This window comes from Eleutherodactylus coqui, chromosome 1 (genome assembly GCF_035609145.1).
Source record: "Eleutherodactylus coqui strain aEleCoq1 chromosome 1, aEleCoq1.hap1, whole genome shotgun sequence".
Classification (NCBI taxonomy): domain Eukaryota; kingdom Metazoa; phylum Chordata; class Amphibia; order Anura; family Eleutherodactylidae; genus Eleutherodactylus; species Eleutherodactylus coqui.
In genome coordinates this window covers 325,228,834-325,249,968 of record NC_089837.1, presented here as the reverse complement: position 1 = coordinate 325,249,968, position 21,135 = coordinate 325,228,834, and the positions used below count along the sequence as shown (strand labels likewise).

The window sequence follows — 21,135 nt, the reverse complement described above, 5'->3', positions numbered from 1 at the left end:
CTGAGAGATGTGTGGAGGAATTTGCCTCCATTCCTCAAGGAGAGCTTCAGAGACTGATGTGGGGGATGATTGGCATGTTGGGAGTGCACAGAAACAATGTTCTAGTTCATTCCAACGATGCTCGATGAGATTGAGATACGGACTTTGGGCCGGCCAATGATGTTTATAGACGTTCTGCTCTTCAAACTAAGCCTCAACACTGCGTGCTGGATGACATTGTGCTCAGTCATGTTGGTAGAGACACAGCTGTACCAAAGCATTGCCACAGGGTAGGTGATGCCACACTGTCCAGAATGTCTCTATAACCATGGGCATTGAGGGTAGACTTCACTATAACTAATGGCCTAAGTCCTTCCCAGCAGAAACAACTTTACCGTAAGAGAACCTCCTTCAAGTTTCAGCGCTGGACAATGCCGTCGCGTAGAAACTGCTCCCCAGGCAACTGCTGACCCAAGTGCGGCCATCTAACGGGAATATGGTGTGCTGCGTTTCAGCGGTCAACAACATTTGCTTCTACTCATTTGCAGTCCAAGAACGATGCTTCAAGCACCATTACAGGCGCCTCTGTGCATTCACTGCTGTGATGTTGGGCTTGTATGCAGCCACTCACCCATGGTAACCCTTTGCATGCAGTTTCCTACGAATGGTTCTGGTGCTAAGGGATGTTCCAATGACCAGTGTGTGATGCCTTCACAGCTCATACAGAGCTTCATTGTCCATGTTCTGATAGTTTACAGATTCTCCACAAACATGTCTGCACCGCACACACCAGATGCTTTCCATTTCGAAATAAGGTTGCCAACAGTGGACTTTGGAAGGTCCAAAAGTGCTGCGATGTCCTATACTGATTGGTTACTCAGGTGACATCCCTCTACCATAGCCCTTTGGAAGTCTGCCAACTCTACACCTCGTGGCATTCTGATGGTTTCCGTGCTGAGATACACCTGCGTGATACTCTGCTTTATACCTACTGCTCACACATCCAGTTTGCATATTCCCTTCGCCTGATAGCACAGAACTAGTGGGTGACCCAATACTTTTGTCAATATAGAGTATACCAAGCAAGTCTGGAATCATGAACTGGCTTGTTGCATGGAAGTAGTCTAGACCAGTGGTTCCCAAACTTTCATCCATGTAGCTGTTTTTGAAGCAAAAGTTTCTCGTGGAGCCTCGGGACAGAGGGTGTGGTCAAGGGAAGGGGTTAGAGGCGTAGCTTATCCCAACATATGATTTTTACCTCCATCCTTATAAATAGGACCAGGCCGTGTAAAAAAAAAAAGAAGAAAAACAGGGAGGATAGCTGGAGCACTGGATGGGCTATTGATATATATTACATTTAAAATTAACATGCGGTGGAATTAAATCTTGCACCACATGTCAATATCCAAACAGGTTTTCTGCAGATTTTTTTCCAGAGGGTGGATGAGATTTTCAAAATCTCATCCACTTTGCGGCTACAGATACTGTAAATTCCGCAGCAAATCCACCCTGAGTAGCAATAGCGTCCCCCTATATTCGCCCCAGTAGTAATAGAGGGGCCCCTGCATTGGCCTCAGTAGTAATAGCAACACGTATATTGGCCCAAGCAGTAATAGGCTCCCCCATTGCGGCCCCAGTAGTGATAGCGCCCCCCCCATTGTCACCCCAATAGTGAGGGTCCCCCATTGTCACCCCAATAGTGAGAGGATCCCCCATTGTCACCCCAATAGTGAGAGGATCCCCCATTGTCACCCCAATAGTGAGAGGATCCCCCATTGTCACCCCAATAGTGAGAGGGTCCCCCATTGTCACCCCAATAGTGAGAGGGTCCCCCATTGTCACCCCAATAGTGAGAGGGTCCCCCATTGTCACCCCAATAGTGAGAGGGTCCCCCATTGCCACCCCAATAGTGAGAGGGTCCACCATTGTCACCCCAATAGTGAGAGGGTCCACCATTGTCACCCCAATAGTGAGAGGGTCCACCATTGCCACCCCAATAGTGAGAGGGTCCACCATTGCCGCTATGCACTTCAGATGCAGGGAGAAGTTTAGCAGTGTGAATTACTATAGGCCTGGACGGTCGCCTCAATCGCCCCTATTATAATCCGCCATTGGTCCTGGCTCTATTAACCCCTGTAGCGGTGTCTACTAAGGATATCAGCATGCAGGACCTGTGGTCGTTCTAGCAAGGCGGATCACATGACTAGAGTCGGTTATGCGACCGCAGGAATTGTATGGTGATTTTCTCAGTACAGACTATCCAGACCCCGCTACAGCAATGAGTAAAGCGGAGACCTATATCTTCCATGGGAGTGCCTGAGAAGGTCTTGCGGAGCCCCAAGAGCTACGAGGAAGTACACTTTGGCAAGCGCCGGTCTAGTCCATCATCTTTATCCGAAGTTGGAAAAGTTTGCTATGCATCTACTTCACATAGCAAGATTAGAAAAATATGAGAAAATGCAACAAGCCCCTACATCCTGCAGAAATAAAGCTTCATTTACCTTCATTCCTAGTGTAGAACAGACCAAATCGATGATGGCACTCAGCTGGTTGCTGTGGAAATACATGGCAACTAATAGTAGCATTTCTCCAAATGAGGCGGACACACCAGCTGTGCTGTGAAGGACAAGTTCATAGTAATTTAAGATTACAAAATAACCATTCAGCCTACATTACATGTGCATCCAGCTTTTTTAATAAGGGCCCACCTTTCAAAATAAGCTTCTTCTTTTATCATCCAGCTGAGCCACATCAACATCAATTGCTCCTGTTCTGGCGTACTGAAACAAGTATATAAAAATGAAAAATTATTTCCCTATAACAATTCAGAGCCTGCTGCCGATATTACAGCACATGAAGAGAGGTAGGTCATTGGGTTTCCTTGCCTGTGGGAGGTTCAGCTGTGCAGGTTTCGTTGTCCGGCCATGCATTATGCTAAACTCAGCACTTGTGATGAGCTGCATTTGGTAATGCTTTCTTCAAATTCAGATCACTTTAAAAGGGGTTGTCCAGTTACCAGACAACTTTTATGGTATAGCTCAAAGTGTCTTAAAATAAGAAAAAGAGCAATACTTACCCGCCCTCTGCCGTGGGGATCCAGCGCAGTTGCCCCACCATCCTACCGCTGATAGATGACTTTCTGTGATATCATCTGCACAACTAACAGTTACAGCCAATCAGAGGCTGCAGGGTAACCATTCTGAAGTCCTGGCATCATAGAACTCAGGATGTGAGTGCTGATGTCAGGAGAACAAGTGGTGACACTGAAGTCAGGTGACTTCCTGCGATGTCATCTTCACAACAATTATCGGGAGGACATCAGAGCAATGACACTGGATCACCAAACATCAGAGGACAGGTATGTACTCCTCTGTTTGCCATTATAAAACATTGGAGCTATAGCAGGAAAGTGGTCTAGTAACCGGACAACTCCTTAAATATTGGTCTTATTGTAGTTCATCCTATACTGGTGTAAACAGTTTTCCGCTCCTCTTCTGTCTATGATCAACTGTAGAATTTCCCCGGATTACGAGGATGTTGGGGTCAGGGTGTTGCAGTTATGTTGTGGAACTACCGCTTTTCTCCATTAAGGAATCATGAAAACCAAGAAATAGTTCTAAAAAGTTTGTTCTAGAAAGGATACTGTCAATAGTTCCTAACAAAACCAATATGGCACATATTTCCTTTTTTTTTGCATTGAGGTAACATTGCACCTGCACATGCTAAAGGTAAGCAATTATATTTTGTTTTCTAATTTTAATGCTGCATAAAGGGTGGAAAGATGAGGGAGACAATCTACATGCAGGAGGGTTTCCTAACGTCCACTAACATACAGAATATCGTATTACAAAAGTACCACAAATGGACGTACCATAACATCCTAATTGCAGTGTTCTTACGCAATAGGACCTTAACAGTATGTCCAGTGGATGGCACCGAAGATATGCCCATGCCATCAGTAGCAGGTGTTGACTTTAATATGCAGCCTGCTTCCCACTGAAACTGCTGACTTCGGAGTTACCTGGCGCACATGGCGTTTAAAAAAAATAAAATTAAATCGTCAAATACACAATTTACAAGATTGCCATTTTGTTTCATTCCTTAGTAAAACAATAAATTACATCTCAAAATGGTGCAAAATAACCTTTAAAGCCACCCTTAAACAGCAAGCCATCATATGGCTACATCAAAGGAAAAATAGGAAACGTTGTGTGTCTCTAAATGTGCCACAGCACAAATGACTCTTTCCATAAAAAGTGCATTTGTTTAACTAAAGTACTGAAACTATATAAAATTAGTATGGCCATAATTGCACCAACATAAAGTTAAACATTTTTTTATATTGCACAATACATGGCACAAAAGAAAAAAAAAAGCAAAAGGCAAAAAATAAGAGTGAAATTATTCCACCTCACAAAAATTAAAAAAATAAAAGGTTAATAGGCATCCCAAAGAATAGTGCAATAAAATAAATAAATAAATAAACAAAAAACATTAAATAGTTTTGCTAAAAGAAAATTAGGAAAAGCCATGCCCTTTTGGAAGAGTCAATAATAAAAAAGATTTAAAAAAAAAAAAAGAGGTTTGATACTGAAAGACCAAAATAGGCTCAGTGAATGGAGTCGGAGCGGGCTGGGGATCATTCTGACCGGCCAGCCTCCATTCCCAGTAAAGAGGCAGTTGTTCAAAACTGCCTGTTTACATGGGCAATCACTCTTTTTATGCCTTTATGCCTGCACGATCTGAACACATTATCGTTTGTCATTGACACAAGAATTATCATTAAATTTCCCGCAAATCAGCGAAATTCTGAATAATAATGGTTCTGTCTTAAAGGCACCGAAAACATTATCCAAAACAAACAGTATACTCGGGATAACACAGCTGCTTTGTTTAAAAGTGCAACAAAGGCATTGTATCCTATAGTGTCCCTGTAAAAGGCGTATTTAGACACAACGATTATCGCTCAAAAGCCATCTTTTCAGCGATAATCGTTGTGTCTAAACGCACGGGCATCGTGCACTATTTGTTCATCGCTGATTTCTAGCAAGATAGAAATCACCAATGACAGCTATCAGCGCCGCACATTGATTTTCTCAGCGGGCGGCGCAGATAGTATTCTTTCAGCTAGTATCCTGCTGGCAGTTCTCAGCGGGACACCAGCTGAAAACTCAGAGAACAATGCAGCTGTTTGCATATACAAAACAGCTGCTTTGTTCTTGGGGCTACATTAACTCTTAAGTAGCTAATTAGCTAGTAAGACTTATGCAAAGATGATCGCTCAAAACAGTCACTTCAACTATCGTTTGAGCGATTATCTTTCAGTGTTAATGGGCCATAAGACAAAAAAACAAAGTTTACCTACAAGTAATTCAACATGCACTGCAGCAAGTCATTAGTGGCGATAACTTTTTAAAGAGTGTTTTGAGAGATGAGGTACCTAGAATAGAACATGCTACCAATAGATGGTTGTTGGGCTTCCAACCACTGATCAGGCGAATGAAGAGGCTACAGAATATTCTAGGGATACGCCAATGTAAAATTTTGGATTATATTTAATCAAACTGTCTCATGAAAAAAAAATAATATTATAGAAATCTATATGGCTAATAATACACAGCACCACACATCTCACCTTACTAGTGTGGAAAATGCCAGTAACATGCAGAAAGAAAGGGAGACAAATCGCACCCCAGCAGGAGTCGCAGGTGGACGGCTGGTCATGAGCTGAAGCACTTGCTCAGCTTCTTCATCCGTTGGCCTAAAATCAAACACAAAAACACCACACATTAACGTTACTTAAAAGCAAGCTTCTTTGGTTGAAGAGCTGGCAGGTATTTTTACATAGTGTTTAAAGGGAACATGTCACTGGTTTCATGCTGCCTGCACCATGGACAGCATGAACCCAGGACAGAAATGCACAGTGCCCTGATGCAAGTGGTATTCAGAAACATTGTGGTGTTTCAGAACAACAACACTTTAAAGTTTGCCTGTTTAACTCGGGAACGGAGCTCTCAAGTCAGAAAGACGGACTGCGCTGGGTTCTCCCCACCGTCAGCATGCAGAGTGACAGCTCTCTCCCTGTTGACCCGTTAGTCAACATGTTAAGGCACGGCCCAACTGTCAAACTTGGGAGCTTCTTCCACCAATTAAAGTGACAAACTTATTCTGAAACACTGTGATGTTTCAGACCACCACTTACATGGGGACACCATGAATTTCTGTCGTAAAGCCCTGCTGCCCATAGTTCTTGTAGTATGAACCCAGTGACCGCTTCCCTTTAACTTGGAGTGTCTGCGTGTAGCCAAAACCGGATGCATTTCTGGTGCATAATGTCACACCACGCTAGCCAAGGGCCACGTTTTAGCTGGATAGGGGGTATGGCTTAACAGTAACAACATGCACCAAAATTCTGGCAAAACTAGCTCATAGATGAGAGAGGATCCCGTCCTGGCTATTGGCTACAATATTTTCAGCTGAGGGGGTTTGTGGGGTCCCTGGCTCCCCGGGTGAACCTAACGGGCGCGCTAACGCCCTTTGAGCAAATGGCCATGTCGTCAAACACACAGAGGCACATGATTTCATCCATATATAGGCTGATGCTGAATCGAGAGACAGAGGACCAAAACCCTGCATACATAGAGGCCTGGGAAAAGGAACTAGGTCACAGCCTACCAAGAGAGGACTGGGAGAGAGCCTGGACACTATGTCACAAAATGTCCTCTGCTGGTAAAGCACAAGAGTTAAATTTCAAAATTTTGTCTAGATGGTACAAAACTCCCGACCACCTACATAAAATTTTCCCCCAGACACCACCAACTTGTTGGAGATGTAACGCTGACATAGAGAGCATGTCCCACATTTGGTGGAGTTGCCCGGGAGTGTCTGACTTGTGGAAGGAAACTATTGACCTATATAATCACATCTGTAAGTCACATCTCAGACTCACGCAGGAGATGGCCCTCCTCTCAGTCCTCCCAGGAACTATCAAAAGTATTAAACACAGTGTCCTCAGATTCTTCATACTCGCAACCAGAAGGGTCATCCCCAGACTCTGGAAAACCACGACCCCCCCCCCTCAAGAGGGATGTGGGTAGAAGAAATAAACGACCTCATGCGCTTCGACGAGCTGGGGGCGGAGGAGGGCAAACTCAGGAAAGATTCTACCATACCTGGCAGACATGGACCACATTCAGGTCCTCTGAACGATTTAAGGTCTGGGTAGCTACGGGCCGTCCATAGGAGACATTGGTAGACCCCAGAAAGCTCCCGGAAGTTGAGTGGCTCTTACCGGGGGTGGGCTCTACCACCTCAAATCGTGCTCCAGAGATCCACCACCTCCAGCTCCCTAAGCCTAACCCCTCCCCTCCCCCCCCCCCACCTATCCCATACCACCCTGTCCGTCAATTATGTTTTCGTTACAGTTTAAGTTTTGATAAGTTAGGGCAGTATTCAACTGCCTGATTAGGAAGGAAGGAAAAGAAAAGACGCATAGCCAAAGTCTTGTAATGTAAAGAATTGATTTACCTTTGTCTGTGATACTGCAAGTCAATTCAAATCCATAAGCAAATGACAAATGTATGTTAATGCCAGTAAAAATATGCGAATAAAAATATTTTGAACGGAAAATTCTGGCAAAACTAAACCAACCAACAGGTAGTATAATGCTAAAGAGATCTAAAGTTGGGCCAAATTGGTCATTGTGCATGAATGACTATGCTAAGTTTGGTGCATTTTTAGAGATTATTGGTAAATCTGCCCCAACATGTATATGATGATCAAGTATCTGCATCTTATCAGTGTACTTCTGGATAGATCTTGTATTCTAGTTTTCTCTCATTCTCCCCCATTGCCTCACTGTTCTCTAAGCAGAACAAAGCTTGAAAAAGATTAGAATATGGAAAAAAAGCATCATCATCATCATCATCATCAGGTCCACTACCAAGATATGTTTAAATCTAGAGATGAGTGAACGTACTCGGTAAGGGCGATTTCGCAATCGAGCTCCGCGATTTTCGAGTACTTCACTACTCGGGCAAAAAGTACTCGGGTGCGCCGGGGGAACAGGGGGAGCCCTCTCTCTCTCCCTCTCCCCCCCACTCCCCGCGGTGGCACGGCGACCCCCGAATTTTTTCGCCCGGGTACGGAAGTACTCGAAAATCGCGGTATTCGGGCGAAAAAGGGGCGTGGCCGAGCACGTTCGCTCATCTCTATTTTAATCTATAAAACAGTAACTGCTTTTGAAAGGTTTTGCCAAGATACACAACCACTCCAAGAATGCAGGGCCTGGGGCGACCAGCTGATCATCCCAGATCTCGCTCTCTGCACCTCTAGCAACCAGTCTCCAGGGGGAGACTCAGCTATCTAGACACGTAGCACCATACGGAAATTTAGTACTACAGGACAACCATTCACATGAATGGCCGTCCTGTAATACCAGAACAACAGAAAATATTCCAGAATGAGAGCTGCTTTTCTAAGCAGATCCCATTCTGGGTCAAAGGGGGGGTGGGTCTGAAGTGGGGAACCTAACTCTATGACAGTTATATGCCCTAATGAGTCAAAGGAACAGGGAATGCCATCTTGGCACAACACATTAAGCTTTAAAAAGGACCACTCAAGCAAATAAAAAAAACAAAAAACACATTTTTCTATCCCTGCCACTCTCAAGTGATTTCCTTTCACACCTTGGAAGGTCTCTTTTATATACTGCAGCCACTTTCCAAGCACTGCGGACTCCTGGCTGATGCTTATGAGGCACCATCTTCATGGTGAGATTTTTTAACTATTAGTTTCAAGTGAATCCCACGATTTGCCATCTCCACTTAAGGTGCATTTAGACAGAATGATTATCCTTGCAAAAGCCGATCAAACGAACGAAAGTGAATGATAACGTTCAATTTAATGTGAGCCAAGGACTGACCGAAGATCGAAAATCGTGTGCTTCTCAATTGTCGTCCAAGTTCAGCCAGTATAAAAATCATTATTGTCTTCTCATTGCATTTAAACACGGATTGTATAGAGTTTTACATAGAAATGTGAAACACTGAGAGAAAAGTGAACGAGAATCATCACTATCCCCAATGATGATTTTCCTGTCTAAACAGGCTGCATGAACACGATATATTCAAGCCCTTCCAATTTCACACTGGGATCAGCACACATACTTGATAGAACAGGCGCAAAAAGGTAGGGAGACTGGATGGTGCTACTCTGGATAGGAAAATAGTAAACTATGCTAAAACACACTGACTTTATTTAAGTAAGACAAATTTACAGGGGAATGCTGTGTGTGTTTTACCATAGCGCAGCAGCGTACAGTTTTTCTATTAGAAACATCACCATCCAGTCCCAGTTTTTTGCCGTCGTTCTATCACTTCATGCAAGCCAAGTGAAAGTGAAATCAGACAAAAACTAGAGAACATATAAAAGGAGAAGGTGCAAAAAAAATAAATAAATAAATTACACACACTCACACTCATCATGGAAGTGATATCAGTAAGAGCCATGTGGATAGGAAACCCAGTAATGTGTTACAATATTGCATGATAATAACAAAAGGGTATTTACTTAAGACCAGCAATTCCCATCAGTGCACAATATAGGCGAAGCAGGGCGCTGGCTTTGACTACATGCTCCTCTTTGAGTCCACAATAAACAGGTCCTCCGTGCTCAGGATCTCCTCCCTCCGATACTTGTGTTTTTTGCTCAGTCGGGAGAATGCTCATTAACTCTGAGAGGAGTTGTTTCCTCATTTGCCACAGCACCGAGCTGCTGTTTTCTCGTCTTCTCTAAGGTGAAAAAGAGAATTACCAATGTCAAACATTGCAGAAGCGTTAATTATAATTTAACATTAATTTAGACCTATGTAATAAATAAATGGAAGTTCTATTCAATGTCCAGGTTTAAAAGGGGTTGTATGCCTATTTTTTCACTGATGACCTAGCCTATGATTAGGTCAGAAGTGGTTGATGGTTGGGGGCCCGTTGGTCGGGACAGCGGGATGGACGTTATCATAAGCAGATGGGAATGAATTGCCGGCTTCACTTCCATAGAAATCAGTTCTGGTCAGAACTGGATGTGAAGTCGTCACTTCCTCCCCTGTCCGTTTATAACAGTGGGCTAGATCATCTGATAGTCTGTGGTCCCAAACTGCGTTCACCATCTACAATAGATTACTATTGCAGAAAACTCAAAAAATGATACACACACACACACAAATAAATATGAGCTTACCAGCTGACCATTGCGAATGAATGTGCCAAACCAAGTTCTAACTTTTGCATTGGTCCCAAGGAGAAGCCCGCTTACAAAACACACCATGTTGCTCACACCATCATCACCAGCTTCATTTTTTGTATGGTCCAATGTCAATGCTACACCAAGCCCTGGAAGGTGACATTCTTCTACCTGTCATAGGTTAAGCACACGAAAAATATATGCGATTCTCCAACATGTATGGTATCAGTTAGTATAAAGAAATTGTGAGAAAACAAAAATAACTTACCACCATGCCTCGAACTTTGAGAGCCTGAGATGGATTCATTTTGCACAGTTGACGGAGAGCTTCAGTTCTGCGCCTCCCTCCTGCACTTTCTTCATCTTGTCGTTCTCCGTTTTTTATCAAGCTTCTACAAACTAAAGAAAAACATAACATATTCAAGGACGTCAATGAATGATTGGCAAATGCTGAAATAAGTATCTTATAACTCCCAAGAGACATGACTAGGAGTTACCAAAACCACGTACGGCTGTTTCTGTAATTCCTCACTACCCCATACAGCCAGGCATGGGGCAGTGTTTAGGCATGTGAAGCCACTCTCTTAGCTACCGCTTATTGTATGTTGGTTAGCAATAAAATGGTTAAAATGGAAGAAAGAGAAGCGTGATCTTTACCTGTGTGATGAGTTACTCTGCCTTTCTACATAATAGAAGACTGCAGTTTACCAACTTCAAAGGGATTTTTCAATTAATAAATACATTGGTGGCAGTAGAGGAATGAATTACATATACATAAACACACACACACACACACAATATAAGCTCACCGTTTCACCATCACACTGCTCCCCCACTATCACTCCCATCCTGTGGTCGGTTTACTTTGACTGCAGCGGTCACATAGTTTACCCACTTGTCCACTGCAGCCAATAGGTGGCCTTGAGAAGGGACCTCATCAGTGACTCCCGTAAACAGGGGCCTCTACATTAGAAGTCCATGTAACCCATTCATGTCATGGGTCTGGTGCTGTAGCACTGTCAGTATATTGATAAAATACAGAGAGAGAGTGAGTGTGTGTGGAATGAAGGGGGGGGGGGGGCGGGGTGTTGAGCGATCACCTTGTGCTCCGAGCGGAGGATGCAGAAGACAAGCGGGGCCGCTTGTCTTCTGCATCCAGCTGTTCTCTACTTGGAGCGCTCGGCTGTTATACAGCTGAGCGCTCCGAGCATGGGTTGCAGAAGACAAGCGGGGTGGCCCCGCTTGTCTTCTGCATCCAGCTCTTCTTTATACCTTGCCTGTCTTCAGGGAGCGGAATAGAACTGAAACAATAGTATCAGCTGTATCCCTCTGTGAATTACTGATAACTGATCGATGATTTTTCAGCATGCTGAAAGATCAGCGATTCCTTAACGAAAACTGCACGATGTCAGTGCAGTTAGACACAACGAATATAGCTCAAAAGACGGCTTGAGCGATTTTTGAGCAAAAATCGTTGTGTCTAAATAAGCCTTAACTTACAGTAATTACTTTTTGGAGGGTGGGGAAAATGCAAATAAGGTTGGTTTCACATCTGTGCTGGCAATTCTGTGTTCCTGCTCCATTTGGGGGATCCGCGCGGCCGAAAGACTCAGTCTCTGGATGGAGCTGAACCACTGACTATAAAGGGGTCCACACACTTTACTCAGCCGGCCAGCTTTTGGATAGAAAACAAGCGCTACATGCAGCACTTTTTCTTCCACATCTGTGACAGAATCTCCGAATGGAGATTCCGATGGAGATGTGAGATTGGCTTAAAATTAGCAATTTCACTTTTTTTAGGATTTATTTTTACACTGCTCAATATATGTAGTATAAACAACGTTAACTTTATTGTACAGTTTGTTAAGGTTGATAACACCAAATTAATATATATATATTTTATGTTTACTACGTTTGCAGAAAAAAAAACAAAAAAAAAACCTTTTAAATCTAAGGATTTGCCATTGGGTCACTGCATTATAAGAGCCATGGGACTTTTATGTTACCATCAACATAGCAGTAGGAGGACTTAAAGCCCAGACTATTGGCTTTAAAACAAGACCAAAATCAATCTAACCAAAGCTACGGCTTTTAGAATAGCAGATTCCTCTGCAGTCACATTAACTAAGATGTGCAAAGTATAAACCTTGAAGTCCTTTCCTCCATGCAATCATGGTGCTGGAACCAGCAGTAATGTCATTTACAGCTATACGAGTCATACGAGCATTCGTGTATGCGTTTCATGATACCTTCGTGTACACCATTTTGACTATAATGTATGGGCTAAACTAATGACTTGACGGGAAGTGTTATTTGATGCGTGCGCTGTACATCAAGCCTCTCTCTCGCTCTTCATCTTACATCATTTCCGCTGGCCAGGATAGCGATGGAGACAGTTAACATCATTACACTATATTTAATGGAGTGCAGGCATTCCACAGCTACCCCTGTGAAAGTTATCGGAGTATAGCGATACGTGTGGGGACTTCCTTCTGTGCAGCCTTATGTTCATTTGGCTATTTTTTCTCCCTGGCAGTACCTCCAACCGTTATCATGACTGTTCATGTTTCTCCATATTGGATGTCATATTCTTATTATTAATAAATTATTTCTTATTCCTTTTCTACTCTTTTGCACTTTATTCTTCATTGTGTATTTTACGGTTTATTGTTAGTAGTGATCCTACTTTCTGTACATCTTATGGAGTATGTGTTGACTCTTCATGATTTGACAATTTGGGAGTATAGCTTTTATTTAATATGATATATTGTTATTGGTTACATGGATTCACTTGTCCCATATTATGACAGTAGTAATGCTCATTGCTTTTATACTTGTTTCTAGTGTGTTTTTCAAAGAGCTATACATTTGCTTTGTTATTTTGTGTGTGCTTTTATTTATATTGTGTCGCTTTCCCTTTTCTAGTTACATATTGTTTATTGACACAGTAGCAACATTCCACCTTATTCATTGTGTGCCAACCCCACCCGCTTTTTTGGTTACTTTTCGCCAAGCACAGCTCAGTGCAAACTGTTAGGAGGCTATGGTTCTCTTCGAGCATGTAAAGTCTGAGAACTCCATTAAAAAAATTACCTGTATTGGGAAAGTATTAAAAATGAGTCTCCAAATGTGAAAGGGAGTTAGGTTCTGCATAAGAGCTGTTTTTTGTGACATTCTCCCTCCCCAACCACCCCTTCTTATAACAAAAAAGGCACATGCAAATAATAAGCAACAACACAGCCGAAGCCTGTGAACATCTCCAGCACAATACAGGAAGGTATAGATAGGTAGGTAGGTAGGAAGTGATCAAACATATTCAAAGTCAGTGATGTCTGCAGTGATAATTAGCTCACCTTCATTAAAACTGTCTGGAACATTTGCAACCAGCAAACAAAGAAACCAGGCTCCATTGCGAACATGAAGGAGAGCTTCAGCCATGTCTGTAATAGGCAGTAATGAGTGCAGTTCTGTGAAGGGAAACAACATATTGGTAAATGTACTAATATGGTAAATGTAAGTAAAAGTGGGAACAATAGTTAAAGGGCTTGTCTCACAACAGGTTTTACCTGTCATCCAGCAGATAGAGCCGTAGTTTATCCCAAAACTTGTGACAGAAGTGGCAGCACATGCGCACCACTGCTTCATTGACTTCTATGGGACCCCTGCAAATAACCGAATCAGCTATCTCCGGTGGTCCCACTGAAAAGAATCAAACAGTAGTATGCATGGACAAACTGCAGCTGGGCTCACTGAATGACAAGTAAAACCGCTCCTGAGACAATCCCTTTAACATGGGTCAGATATTTTTTCTCAATCATTGCCTTATGTAGATATGCTAGTAAGCGCTGCGGAATAAGTTGGCGCTATACAAATAAAGATTAATATTATTATTAGTAACCACCCAGCAGACACTTGTTTGTCATCTGACTACACTTTTTACGTGGTCATTAAAATCACTGTTTTTCAGTGGCATTTCTTACTATGTAAACAGGGGAGGTAGTGCTGATAATGAAGCTGTATGGCAACAAACGATCGTACAAGCAGTTGCAATGCTTGCTACATGTAAATGGAAATAACTGTCTCCAATTAGCACTTGCTCGTGTCTAAGGACCCTTATTCCAGCTGATGACAAGGCAAACAAGCCATATCTTTGAGGAGTAAAACACTGACATCCAGTTTACTAATAAAGAATAAACTGAATATAGCTAAACAAAAATGTCTGCACAATACACAACACCACACTATATGAGATGCATAGAAAGATCACACCATCAAGGTGTGCAGTAGAACTGTGCAGCATGTCAAAACTATACCAGCTTGTAAAATGCAGAGCACATCTGCAGCCTCCTCCATGTGCACAGGACTCTCAAAGAGCTCCGACGACTTCAGGAAATATTCCCCATTAGAATCGGCAACCTTAAAAAAAATATATGTATATAAATAATGGTAACAACATACAAAATCTAGACAAGAGTGCATACTATAAGGCTGCCTGTCCACGGGCGTTGCAATATCCTGCAGCGGATCTCCGCCGCCCGGGTGCAGGAGCCAGACAGGTCTCCGCGGTGATCCTATCTGACAGATTGCTATGATTCTCTGCTCGTGGACAGGGGGAGGCTGCGCTTTCCATAGCAAAGCTATGTAGAGCGTGCACTGCGTTCCCTGTGACCGGATAATCTGGCCGCGGGGAACGCAATGCAAAAGGCGCCCGTGGACAGGCAGCCTTAGTCAGAACAAAAATGTATTGCTAAAATAATAATACTCATTGCGCCCAAAACTAATGAAATGTAAAAATAGATGGGGCTGAAAAGCACTTATTTTATCAATGTTACTGCAGCTTCTATATCCAGATACATTAGAAAGCTCTACCTTGTTCATTATCGCCAGTAACTCGCTGAGCACTAGCCGCAATCGACGAGGAGAATCGCTGTGCTCAAACTCCAATGTCAGGCCGTGGTGCAGCTGTGACGTCAAGATACTTTCTCCAGTTCCTCCATTAAGTTTATGTCTATGGAGAAAAATAAGAGTTAGATACACTCAACAAACTAAAATTGTGCCCTTGTACAAAAAAGAATATATTAAGACTGCCCACCACCAATATATATTAGGACACAAGCAAGCTAAACATATTAATGAGAGTCATAAGTGATAGCATTTATAGTGCAGACCGATTAAGCTCTGGTTATTTCTATCACATTTTCTATGCGCTAGCCCAATGGTCATGGAAAAGGCCATTGGGAGAGTCTATTACCTCATTTCCCCCAGTCGTCTCCATAATATCACCACTTAAGAATTACCAAAGAACATACTAGGTCTTAAAGGGAAACGGTCATAACCTTTTAGCCCCATAAACTATGTTATGGGGCGCAAAGGTTAGGGACCACCAAGTCCCGGCGAGCTGTCTTTCACACTCACCAGGTGCCCTGTTCCTGTGTCGCCAATAAGTTGGCGCATGCAAACAGCTTGACCCCTTTCAGATGGTTCTGTGCATGCGCTCGCTCACAGAGATGAATGGGAGTGTGGGCGCACGCTCTTCTAAAAAGAGTCAAGCTGCTGTGACGTGCTGACTTGCCAGATACCGCAGCAGGAATGGGAAGACAAGGAGAGTATAAAGAGAGGCTCCCTGGACTCCAAGTCTTATATTATAAGTTTATGGCCTTACAGTTGATGACCCGTTCCCTTTAAATTTTGAGCTCCCTGTTGAGTTAAATCTCACCGCAGAGAAAGATAGTGATAAACTTTTCTCAAAGGTTTTGTTGAGGTATAAACTCTATGCAGTAAACTTCTCTGCTGATACTTACAACCAAAGTATTTGCAGATGACCCATCTCTATTTCAGAAAATACTACTTTGGAGGTCCTTGCCCTCAACTTACATCCTAGTTCCCTGAAATAGTGTTATACTTCTGTGTTTTCCATGTCCTATCAGGAGGCAATCTCAGGTGTGCGTTCATGGAAATCACCGGGGAAATATATTTACGATTCAACCCCCTTTCATTGAAAAGCCAACATGACATTCACAAATTTACGAATTATAGCTTGTGCTGAAATGCGCCCATATATCATGCCATCAATAGTAGAACATGTCACTTCAAATATGAGAAATATAAATAAAAAGAAAGAAGAAAAAAAAAAAAAAGAGTGAATAGAGAAGAAAAAGAGGAGAGGAAAGGGTTGGAAGATAGCGGTGGAGCTACAACTGGAAATATATTCGTAGAAGTACTAGACACATTACATACCTTAGCTGCTGCTCTTTGTTGGCGTCCTGCTCTAATGCGTGAAAGTCAACAGAGAGCAGCGCTACAATGGAGTTAACTGCCTCGACTCCTGACAGTAGCCGGAGAAGAGACTTTTTGTCCTGAGCCCAGCTCTGGCTTTGGTCTGCTGAAGCACACAGGGCCATGCGGACCAGACATGGTAGCAGAAGTCTCAGCTCTGGATCACTCAGAGCAGCCAGCCGTACTACATCCACTTTCTGCATTGCTTCAAAGGCGTAAGGGCTCACATACTGCAGGCATAATGAACTCTCACCCATCCTGGGGGCTCCTGAAGAAAAGGAAAAAAAAGTTACATTTTTAACTACTGAAATTGGTTATGCTTTCACCTAAAGATGCTTTGTCACACCATAACGTCTGTTTTTGTAGAAATTTGTATTCCACGTGAAATAATTCTGGAGCACCTCTTCTTAGAACTCTGTATTGTGAGGTTCCTCTACTACAAAGTGGTGACGCAACTAACAAGTAGGAGTGCTCTTACACTGCCAATCCTTGCTCACTGTGTGGCAACACACGCCCCTGACAAGGAGAATGGTAACGGGTATCTAGTATAAAAAGACATGCTGTGGATATGAAAGCCACACCGCAAGTCAATTTCCGCAGTGGATTTAATAGAATCTCTTTCACTATGCCATTACTGTGTGCCCTGCAGATTTCCTGCACCCAAGACAGCAGCAGAATATCTGCACGGTTTGTGCCTCGTGTGAATGTACCCTAAGGCCTCCCTCACAGAGGGCGTTTGCAGAAACGCAGCCTGCAGATTCCGCCCCGTTTCAGCAGCGCTGGCATACTCTATGCCAGCGTTTTGGCTGCGTTTTCAGCTCAGCTGAAAACGCAGCCAAGCATGCTGAAAAGAAAAAGTAATACTCACCTAGCCGCTGCAGTCCGGGTCGCGGCCGCTGGTCTCTTCCTTGGCACACCCAAGTCTATTGCCGGAGGCCAGGTTTGAGAACCCCGCCTCCGGCAATAGAGTGCTGATTGGGCATCGAGCAAGCACCGACAACCAATCACAGCCCTTCATTGACTGTCTCAGCCAATCAGAGCTTGCCGGCGCTGATTGGCTGACACAGTCAATGAAGGGCTGTGATTGGGCATTGAGCGTGCCGATAACCAATCACAGCACTCTATTGCCGGAGGCGGGGTTCTCAAACCTGGCCTACGGCAATAGACTTGTGAATGCAGGGGAAGCCCGGATCAGCAGCAGAGACCAGCAGCCGCGACCCGGACTGCAGCGGCTAGGTGAGTATTAACTTTCTTTTTTTTCTCTCTACCTAGCTGGGGCAGATTTTCTGGGGAGGGCTTCTATTGCAAGCCCTCACCCCGAAAATCGGCGAGCGGTTAATGCTGCCAAAAACGCGGCACCAAGTGTTGCCACGTTTTCAGCAGTGCTAAAACCGCTGCCCTGGGTGACGCAGGGCTGAAAACGCCCAAAAATAGAACTTGCATCGCTGTCAAAGCGCAGCGTTGGAAGGCGCTGCGTTTTCAGCCCCGTGTGAGCAGCCCCATTGAAATGAATGGGAGTGTTGTACAGCGTTTAGTGTGAGGGAGGCCTAAGGCAACGCACATTGTATGTCATGAGACAGTTGAATCTTCTTGTATATTTGCCACTGCAAGCCAGAGCAGACAGCTGCTATCCCAGAGCGGCCCTGTCCTCTTGGGCCCTCTGGTCTTCCATTCATATGAAATGTATGGCTGCACTATATTCTCCCCGAGCATACGTGCAAAAGATTTTGTGTCCTGAATTATGTGCTTTTGCGCGTATTACTGTAGTTTTTGCTCCCGCAGGGCCAGTTCACATGGGTGTTGGACACAGCCCCGCTGGCATTTTAAAGGCTTTTTAGCCTAATGAATTTGCATAATATGCATGCAAAAAAGCGCAATGACAATGGCTTCTATTCTCTGCGCATATATTTTACGTGCACAAAGACAGTTGTCTAAAGCCGCCCTTAAATGTCCCTTTCTTGACTCGGGAAATAGACTCACGTTAATAATGTTACTATTAGACTATCTTCTATGTAATTAGACTATCTACCTATAGACTATCTACCGTGTTTCCCCAAAAATAAGCCCTAGTTACACAACTTTTTGTTTTATTTTAATATTTATTTATTTTTTTAATGGAGTACATTACCAAGCAGACTCAGTCCAGGTCCCTCCCGCTCCTCTTCATAGCTCCAGCACGTGCTTCCCCGCAGTCCTCAGTGCTTGTACATCATCACTTCCTGGTTATGGGATTCATAAATTCCACCTCCGGGAAGCGATGGCTACGATTGGTTTATCAAACGCTGCTCAGCCAATCAATGTAGCGCTGGATGAACCAATGAGATGGCTGCGATTGGTTCATCCAGTGCTGCATTTATTTGTTCTTTGATTGCTGCTCAGCCAATTAACAGCCATCGCATTGTGGAGGCGGGATTTATGAATTGGCTGGCAGTGGCTCACGGACGATTCATAACTCGCGCCTCCACAACGCGATGGCTGTCGATTTGTTCATTGACCGCTGCTTAGCCAATCAATGCAGCGATGGATGAACCAATGCGATGGCTGTGATTGGCTGAGTAGCGGTTGAAGAACCAATCACAGCCATCGCTTCATGGAGGTGGGATTTATGAATCCCGTAACCAGGATGCGATGTTGTACTAGCGCCAAGGACTGTGGGGAAGCGCACGTCGGAGCTGTGGAGAGCATCAGGAGGAACCTGGACTGAGCCTGCGAGGTAATGTACTCCATTTAAAAAAAAAAAAATTGCTAAGTAATAATAAGACCTTCCGCCTCTTTTGGGGCAAAAATGGTTCTTAGCGGTACAGAAGACCCAAATTTGCATATTATTGCATCATATGGTGAAATCTGGACCTTACACATTACTATCTCCTGATGATTTTATGCTGTTTAAGCTTTTCCAGCAGGTAGGAGGGATCTTTCCCACAATGAACTATAAATGTCTCTTTGGACCAACTAAACGGTTGTGAGGAATGTGATGAAAATAAAAAAAGTATCCTGTTTCTTAGCGACATTTGCGTAAAGCTCTTGTCACACTTCCTGCTCGTTCCCTTAAGGTTGGCCGCACCGAAAAGCCGCAAGACTTCTGCAGGAGAGGCGCAGCTTCAAATCCAGCTGCATTTCACCGCGGGTTTTGGAGCAGTTTGGCCGCCGGCAATCCGTTGCTGCTTCCTCTCCCCTTAGAGACGAGTGAGGCCGCAACGGAAAAAAGAAATGACATGCTGCAGCTGTCAAATCCGCAACGCATCGCCGGTTCCACACAGATTTTCCGCCACATGTGGACTAGATTTCTGCTTAGTCTCGTCCACATGACTAGCTAATCCCGGGATTAGGAGCCGCGGGAGGTTTTGCAGCAAGGAATTTCCACTGCAAATCCGTCCCCTGTGAACCCAGCCTTGCGGGTTCAGCCAGGAATGATGATGGCAGCTATTGTAGTCAATGGGCAGCTCAGCTGTCACGGAGATCAGGGGTTCTGACAAATGCGGTGGCCCTTTTTATTTTCATTCTTCTGTACTATAGCAGAATGTAAGTGTGCCCGGCGCCCAGTACCCACAGTGTGCCCTCCGCTACTGGCACATCTCCTGCTGCCTGTGACCGCCTCACACAGTAGGTTTAATGTAAAAAATAAGTTACAAGCACACAATGTGAGCCCCCCATAAACAGAGCCCCGTCCCTACACCTCTGTATGACACAGGTACCTGATGCGTCCGCACGGGGGCGCTGTGAAAGGGAGAGGATGCCTGTCGGGTACCGTCCTCCGGGGAGTCACACTTAGTTCTTGCACACTACAGTACCGAGCAGCGCACACCCCTCCTGTCCGGGGGCATCATGTAGCGGCGGCTCACACTAACACCTACAGCACGCTACAGTGTTACTGCGATATCATACCGCCCGGAACCTGTGAGCTAGACGACTGTGCCCCAGCGGACCGGAAGTAGGGAGCACTCCACCTAGTCACGCCCATCCTGCCTTACAGCCAAACAGAAGTGTGAACGACACTCACCAATAGCGCAAGGCTACCTAAACCTCAAGTAGCCTGCTGTGTAAGAAGGCCTGTGATTGGCTGGCGGTGCCGGCTAGCCCCGCCAGACATATGGAGCGTCTGTTCCACTGTCTGAGCCCCGTGTGCTGGACATGAGCGGATTACTGCATCTGTCTAGAAAGAAGCTATGATTCGAAGATCGCGTTTGTGTAGTTATGAAGAATCCATCCGCAGTGAAATATAGTGCCGCGAGTTATTACATACCCACATAGTGTGTCATAAACCTGGTACATTCATACAAGAGCAAAGAATACAAAGAAGCTTCATATAACAGATATCTGATATACAGGGAGGTCTGTGGGAAAGCAGTCACACCACACTATTATGGAAGCTATCCAGAAGAAAAATTGTCCTTTTCGCCCACAGCAACCAATCACAGCGCAGCTTTCATTTTACCTCAGCAGTATAATATATAGCAACCAATCACAGCACAGCTTTCATTTTGCCTCAACAGTATTAGAAATGAAAGCTGCGCTGTGATTGGCTGCTATGGGCAACAAGGACAAATTTTTTTGGACAGCTTCCATAGTGCGATGCAGCTGCTTCTCCACAGACCTCCCTGTACTTGGCAGCATGGAGGCAGCTGTTCAGGACGTCTGCTG

At 44.2% G+C, this 21,135-nt stretch overlaps 1 protein-coding gene across 1 annotated transcript in view; it reads right to left on the bottom strand.

Moving 5' to 3' along the window:
- Positions 1-20,410, bottom strand: part of INTS2 (integrator complex subunit 2) — a 45,855-nt gene extending 25,445 nt beyond the window's left edge. Inside the window, exons 1-11 of the mRNA XM_066575098.1 lie at positions 20,190-20,410; positions 16,456-16,762; positions 15,088-15,226; positions 14,532-14,634; positions 13,572-13,685; positions 10,487-10,617; positions 10,216-10,389; positions 9,550-9,770; positions 5,615-5,740; positions 2,688-2,759; positions 2,481-2,595 (exon numbers count right to left, since the gene is read on the bottom strand). Of these exons, the coding sequence (XP_066431195.1) occupies positions 2,481-2,595; positions 2,688-2,759; positions 5,615-5,740; positions 9,550-9,770; positions 10,216-10,389; positions 10,487-10,617; positions 13,572-13,685; positions 14,532-14,634; positions 15,088-15,226; positions 16,456-16,751 (1,491 nt within the window). The 5' untranslated portion in view covers positions 16,752-16,762; positions 20,190-20,410. The remainder of the gene's footprint in view (positions 1-2,480; positions 2,596-2,687; positions 2,760-5,614; positions 5,741-9,549; positions 9,771-10,215; positions 10,390-10,486; positions 10,618-13,571; positions 13,686-14,531; positions 14,635-15,087; positions 15,227-16,455; positions 16,763-20,189) is intronic.
- Between the last annotated feature and the right edge of the window lie 725 nt (positions 20,411-21,135).